This window comes from Salvelinus alpinus, chromosome 13 (genome assembly GCF_045679555.1).
Source record: "Salvelinus alpinus chromosome 13, SLU_Salpinus.1, whole genome shotgun sequence".
Lineage (NCBI taxonomy): Eukaryota > Metazoa > Chordata > Actinopteri > Salmoniformes > Salmonidae > Salvelinus > Salvelinus alpinus.
The window spans coordinates 10,735,449-10,742,854 of NC_092098.1; the positions used below are offsets into that span (position 1 = coordinate 10,735,449).

The window sequence follows — 7,406 nt, forward strand, 5'->3', positions numbered from 1 at the left end:
TCTTGTGTTCTGTGCAATATGTTAAAGCCAAGTTGAACCGTGTTCAATATTCACAACATATGAACAATCACGGAACTGGTTGGTGTAGAAAATACAGGTGTGGCATTTCAGCTGTATTCTGTCTTAGCTTTGAGTAATAGGTTTGCTTCCTGTGGTTTTGACACGTCACTCAGGCTCTCGGATTGTGATTGATAGGAAATGGTCAGCCGCTGGCAAGGCTTGAATCTGGAAGCACACTTTGGAATCAAATGAAGTGTCTGATCCAGTGCCATAGCGGTGTTATTGATACTGCATGGCTTACTACACCCGTTGGTGCAGGAGAATACCCTTTGACAGGCTGTATGTAGTCTGATCATTTATAAACCAACTGGCTGTAAGCAATTGAAAATGGCTCTCAGAAGTTCCCAGGATAAGATTAAACAACGTTCATGTGCTTTGGGAATGTATGTTTGGATTAATTTAGTACATTCAATGGAATCAACGTTTGCGCAGTACGGTAGTTGAGCTTTGACCGCCAGGAACAACATCTGAACTGACCCCAATCTTACTTTTGGTGCTCTGGATGCGTTTACACAGGTAGCCCAATTCTGATCTTTTGCCCAATTATTGGCAAAATGTCTGATCTGATTGGTCAAAGACTAGGCTATTTATTGGAAAATCAGCTTGTGTAAACACAGATTCTGAGTCACGAATATGAAGGTTCATGTGTCATTTTAGCAGCCAACATAATGAACGTCACATTTATAAAAGTAAATAAGTAATTTTTTCATGAGTAAAAGGCAGCTGTTAAGCAAACCCATGCAATGGAAACACAGGCCATGGATGGTCTGAACTGAGGCAGGGTTCCATCTCCGAGACTTGGCTATGCAATGAGGGAACATGATAAACGGTTTCCAGGTTTCTTCAAAGGTACGTTTGTGTGAGGGAGGACCTGGGTGATACATTTACTATCAAAAGCAGGCAGCTGGTTATAAATCTTTTGGAGGGGATGGGGCATGCAGGTATGTATTTTGGACTAATGAATTGTAGTTTGGTACATAAAACAATACTGTCAACATGTCTACATCTAGACTGACAAAAACCTATCAAAGAAACAGAAACAATGAAAACGAAACAATGTCAAAACAAAGGAAACCAGGCAAATAAAAGTTGCAACACTTTGAAGGACTTGTTATTTACAGATCTGAAGTTTCAGAGCCCAACAACAGCACAACATCAAATATACTCTATGGATAATTACCCGAGTCTAGAACGGGTGTCAAGCATACAGCCCAGCCCGCGTGTGGGTCCAATCCGGCCTGCTGGTGGTTTAAGTTTTTTTTTGTTTGTTTAAAAAAAGTATTCCTTAAAACTTAATTCAAGGAAAGAAAGAAATTAAGAGACAGTGTCAGCTATGTGTTAGTGAAAAGGAGGGACATAACTTTTCTCAATAATTGTCTACTTCAGAATTGTTCACATTTTGTTGCATTACAAAGTGGGTTTGAAATAGATTTAATTGTGTTTTTTTTTGGTTAATGATCTAAACAAAATACTCAATGTCAAAGTGAGAAGAAAATTCAAAATATAGTGGTTTCTAAGTATTCACCCCCTTTGTTTAGGCAAGCATAAATTAGTTCAAGGGTAAAAGTTGGTTTAACAAATCACATAATAAGTTACATGGATACCATGTGAAATAATATGGGTTGACATCATTTTTGAATAACTACCCATTCCTCTGTCACTCATACATACAACATCTGTATGGTCCCTCAGCCAAGTATAGAATTTCAAGCACAGATTAAACTACAAAGACGTGAGCTTTTTGAAGCCTCATAAAGACGGGTAGTGACTGGTAGATGGGTAACAATAACAAATCAGACATTGAATATCTCTTTAAGCATGGTCAAGTTAATAATTATGCTGTGGATGTATTAAACCACCTAGACCCATCAAATATACAGTAGTCCTTCTGAACTGAGCTGCAGGACAGGAAGGAAACTGCTCAGGGATGCCATCACCATGAGGCCATTGGTGATTTTAAAACAGCTACAGAGTTAAATGGCTGTAATGAGAGAAAATTGAGAATGGATCAACAACATCGTGGTGACTACACAATAATGACCTAGATGACAGAGTGAAAAGAATAATACAAATATACAGAATACAAATATTCCAAAACATGCATCTTGTATGCAACAAGGTACTAAAGTAATACTGCAACAACAAAACATTAAACACAAAATAATACACTTTTTGACCTAAATGCCTTATGTTTGGGGCAAATCCAAAACACAACATGTTGGAGCTAAGCACAAGCAAAATCCTAGAGGAAAACCTGCTTCAGTCTGCAGACACTGGAGTTGCTTACCAGAAAAACAGTGAATGTTCCTGAGTGGCCAAGTAAGTTTTGACTTAAATCTGCTTTAAAAAATCTATGGCTACGGCTGTAAAAAGGTGTTTCTAACATATATTGACTCAGGGTGGTGAATACTTATCTAATCAAGGTTTATTAGTCTTTTTTTTTTTTTTACATTACAGAATATTTTGAGTAAATTGTTGACAAAAAATGACAATTCAATTCATTTTAATGCCACTTTGTAACACAATAAAATGTGAAGAAATCCAAGGGAGGTGAATACTTATGTTAAAGATCTCTCTACTGTGTGACATACAGTCAATTACAAAGTACACCAACATTGTGGTCTTGTGTTACCACACCACTTGAATGTGTTAGGGGAGACCGGGGATGGTTGTAACACGGGACAATTCCTCCAATCAGGAGCGAGGTATAATCATATGATTCCCTGTGCACATGCTCAGTTTAGTCCTGAACCCTCGTGAAAAAGCAAGTCCCTGTGATAAACTCTGCAAATTCTATTGACAGAAATGTTGAGGTAAGAAAGTAATTATTTTGACCAAATTTGTTTTTGTGATGGCATAAAGTGCTTTGTAGTTTCATTCAGCAAACTTATATCTGGTTTATAACCAGTCTGTGTAGAGATATTTGATGAAAGTTAGCAATGCTAAAGTTGTAACAACTTGTGAGAAAATGTTACAACTAACCCAGACTAAAGCTGGATGTTTTGGTACATGTTATCTTTTACTTTCAGCATGCCTAGATCATGGAAAAGAAGAAGACGGGAGTACCTCTCCACACTTTGAAAAGAGCGTCAAATGATGTAACAGAGCAGGGGAAATCAATCAGATCGGTTGCAAAGTTGTATGGCGTATATCATGTGATGCTGTGCAGATTCTGCAAAGAGAGAAAGAAGCTACTGTAGAAGGGGTCGAGAGAGCTTGTAGGCTACCGTAGTGGAAATGGGGTCTTCATTGATGAGCAGGAGCAGAACTTGTCAGTGTATCTCTTGAGGGCAGCTGATGTATGCCAACTGTGCCCACTGCTATCCAGGCCACCTCTCCAGCTGCCTTCCAGGCCATATCTCCAGCTGCCTTCCAGGCCACCTCTCCAACTGCCTTCCAGGCCATATCTCCAGCTGCCTTCCAGGCCATATCTCCAGCTGCCTTCCAGGCCACCTCTCCAACTGCCTTCCAGGCCACCTCTCCAACTGCCTTCCAGGCCATATCTCCAGCTGCCTTCCAGGCCATATCTCCAGCTGCCTTCCAGGCCACCTCTCCAACTGCCTTCCAGGCCACCTCTCCAACTGCCTTCCAGGCCATATCTCCAGCTGCCTTCCAGGCCATATCTCCAGCTGCCTTCCAGGCCATATCTCCAACTGCCTTCCAGGCCATATCTCCAGCTGCCTTCCAGGCCATATCTCCAGCTGCCTTCCAGGCCACCTCTCCAACTGCCTTCCAGGCCACCTCTCCAACTGCCTTCCAGGCCACCTCTCCAACTGCCTTCCAGGCCACCTCTCCAACTGCCTTCCAGGCCACCTCTCCAACTGCCTTCCAGGCCTCCTCTCCAACTGCCTTCCAGGCCTCCTCTCCAACTGCATTCCAGGCCTCCTCTCCAACTGCCTTCCAGGCCATATCTCCAACTGCCTTCCAGGCCACCTCTCCAACTGCCTTCCAGGCCACCTCTCCAACTGCCTTCCAGGCCACCTCTCCAACTGCCTTCCAGGCCTCCTCTCCAACTGCCTTCCAGGCCATATCTCCAACTGCCTTCCAGGCCATATCTCCAACTGCCTTCCAGGCCACCTCTCCAACTGCCTTCCAGGCCACCTCTCCAACTGCCTTCCAGGCCTCCTCTCCAACTGCCTTCCAGGCCACCTCTCCAACTGCCTTCCAGGCCTCCTCTCCAACTGCCTTCCAGGCCACCTCTCCAGCTGCCTTCCAGGCCACCTCTCCAACTGCCTTCCAGGCCACCTCTCCAACTGCCTTCCAGGCCTCCTCTCCAACTGCCTTCCAGGCCATATCTCCAACTGCCTTCCAGGCCACCTCTCCAACTGCCTTCCAGGCCACCTCTCCAACTGCCTTCCAGGCCTCCTCTCCAACTGCCTTCCAGGCCACCTCTCCAACTGCCTTCCAGGCCTCCTCTCCAACTGCCTTCCAGGCCATATCTCCAACTGCCTTCCAGGCCACCTCTCCAACTGCCTTCCAGGCCACCTCTCCAACTGCCTTCCAGTTGGAGAGTTGAGATTACTCTTCTGATTTCAACCCAGTTGATGTACACCCATTCAAGCACTCAAAAGGCAAAGTTTTCCCTGCTTAAAAAATAGCTGGAAAGAAGCAAGCCAAAACAAACCACACTGAACAACAACAAAGACAAAAACAAAACAATGCAGATTGAACCAGAAGATTCAGATTCCTCCAACGAGGAAAACTTCTGCATTGTGTGCATGGAGTACTTTAACAATTCCAAGTCCAAGGAGGTCTGGTTGCAGTGCTGGGAATGAAAAGGATGGTCCCACCAAGCCTGTACCACTGTCACAACTGTGACTCTGATTAAGTGAACATGTCCTACATTGTCGCAACAACACCAGAAACGTTCAGGTGTTTAGTTTAGCCTAGTTGTTGTTTGGTTGAGAAAGACCATTTAGTGGAGGGTAAATAATAAACATTTTATTATTTATATTTATTATTATTTCTGCCAAACAAAATGTTAAACATGGCAATGTTGCTCTCATGGTCTCAATAAAGGCATGTCATGATTTATGCATTTTTTCAATGTTTCAATTCACCCCAAGCACTGTTACAACTAACCCAGACCATGGGGTAGATTGTAACACTTCACACCTTGTGTTTAATAATGTTTTAATATCTTACATTACTCATCTCATATGTATATACTGTATCTTATACCATCTAATGCATTTTGCCTCTGCCACTCGGCCACCGCTCATCCATATATTTATATGTACATATTCTTATTCCATCCCTTTGGATTTGTGTGTATTAGGTAGTTGTTGTGGAATTGTTAGATTACTTGTTAGATATTACTGCACTGTCGGAACTAGAAGCACAAGCATTGCACTACACTCACATTAGCATCTGCAAGCATGTGTATGTGACCAATAAAATGTGATTTGATATGATTTGATAAAGGACAGATGTAGGTTGTCTGTATCAAGTTCTGAACACACAAACGATCTCTGAGAAACTGATGAAAAGGTGAGAAGTGTTACAACCATCCCGGTCTCCCCTACTGAATGTGCACCCAAATTGATCCATGTAATTTCAAACCCCAAGCTATTCTGTTCTTTCCACAATTTGGTTTCTCTGTCCATCCCTTGCTCTTTCCCTCTCCTTGATTTCATGGTCTTGCCCACCGTACGATTTCAATTATACTCCAGCTAGGCAGATGTGGAATGTACTTTTAAGCCCAGGTGGAATAAATCAATAGGCATTAAAAAAAATATATCAAGTGATTCCACATTATTATATTCTAACAGGCCTTGGGCACTTGATTTCGTGCTAGTCTCTGAATAAATTAAATATGATGTTGTCTGTGGTAAACCAATGGGCCCTGCAAATTCCTTCTCCAGTCTTCATTACAAGTATCTCTGTCAATGCTCACATACAAAAACAGAACATACATTAATACTCTAACAAGCAGAAATGCATGATGAAATCCGAAGAAAAGATGTCATGGTAATTTACCTGCAAATGTTGGAGTAAAAAAAGTGTTAAAAGTGTGGACTTCATTCTTACAGGGGCAAGATGATTAAAAATCACTTGCCTGTAGAAATACATCTATGATAGATGTCATGCGTACAAAGAATAAATACAGGTAATTGCCAAAATAATGGAAACACTTGAGTAAATGAGGGATACAAAGTATATTGAAAGCAGGTGCTTCCACACAGGTGTAGTTCCTGAGTTAATTAAGCAATGAACCTCCCATCATGCTTAGGGTCATGTATAAAAATGCTGGGCAGGCCATTATTTTGGCTACCATGGTTATGCCCCCATAGGATGACAATGCCCCCATCCACAGGGCACAAAGGGTCACTGAATGGTTTGATGAGCATAAAAACTATGTAAGCCATATGCCATGGCCATCTCAGTCACCAGATCTCAAGTCAATTGAACATTTATGGGAGATTCTGGAGCGGCACCTGAGACAGCGTTTTCCACCACTATCAACAAAACACACCAAATGATGGCATTTCTAGTGGAAGAATGGCATCCAATAGAGTTTCAGACACTTGTAGAATCTATACCAAGGTGCATTGAAGCTGTTCTGGCTCGTGGTGGCCCAACGCCCTATTAAGACACTGTATGTTGGTGTTTCCTTTATTTTGGCAGCTACCTGTATGTTGCGGTCCTGTATGTTTAAATACATGAAATCCTAGGATTTACAGAGGACATCTGGAGGTTATTAGATGGTTAATTGCCCTCCTGTTTGTTTTTGTGTATAAAAGACTGTTTCATATTATATTTATGTTTATTTTTAGGCCTGGCAGAAAACCATAAGTATGAAGTTATCCCAAGGTAAAGCATGCTGTAATATACAAGTATGTCTACATTATGAAGACATACTACACTATACAAATACAGCACACATTTGACTACTAGCATAGTCACTGCTCAACTTCTTGATACTAGTGATTCAATTGCAAAGGCACGTATTGACAGTAACAAATTATTTACTTAACAGATTTCTCTCTCTGATTCCAGATCTTAGAGAAACACGAAGCTGTGAATTGCTTACAGCCAAGCACTTGAGAATTTTTTTTATTTCTATTTTAAGTTCTTGTTCAAGTCAACGTCAACTAACAACTTTTAATGCAAATAAACATTCACTGGTCATTTACTTTTATTATCCCATTCTTTCTCTTTAGAAAAACTCTTCAACAGTAAATAATTAATTGAAACCAGTTTTTTTTTTTACGCGTGCTCTTAGGACTTGGTGATTTAATAGAATCTGGCAAGAGAGAACCTCTCTGCTCTCTGTCCAAAAGACACATTGTTGATGAAGGCATTGAGGATTCGGAGGATCTTCAGGAATTTATATCCTCGGGTCC

The 7,406-nt window shown here is 41.6% G+C and overlaps 1 protein-coding gene across 1 annotated transcript; it reads left to right on the plus strand.

Moving 5' to 3' along the window:
• The first annotated feature begins 879 nt into the window (after window positions 1-879).
• LOC139538024 (mucin-1-like) lies at window positions 880-4,576 on the plus strand. The gene is made up of 2 exons (XM_071339944.1): window positions 880-909; window positions 3,821-4,576. Exons 1-2 carry the CDS (start codon window positions 880-882, stop codon window positions 4,574-4,576), a joined length of 786 nt encoding a protein of 261 aa, XP_071196045.1.
• Window positions 4,577-7,406: the final 2,830 nt, after the last annotated feature.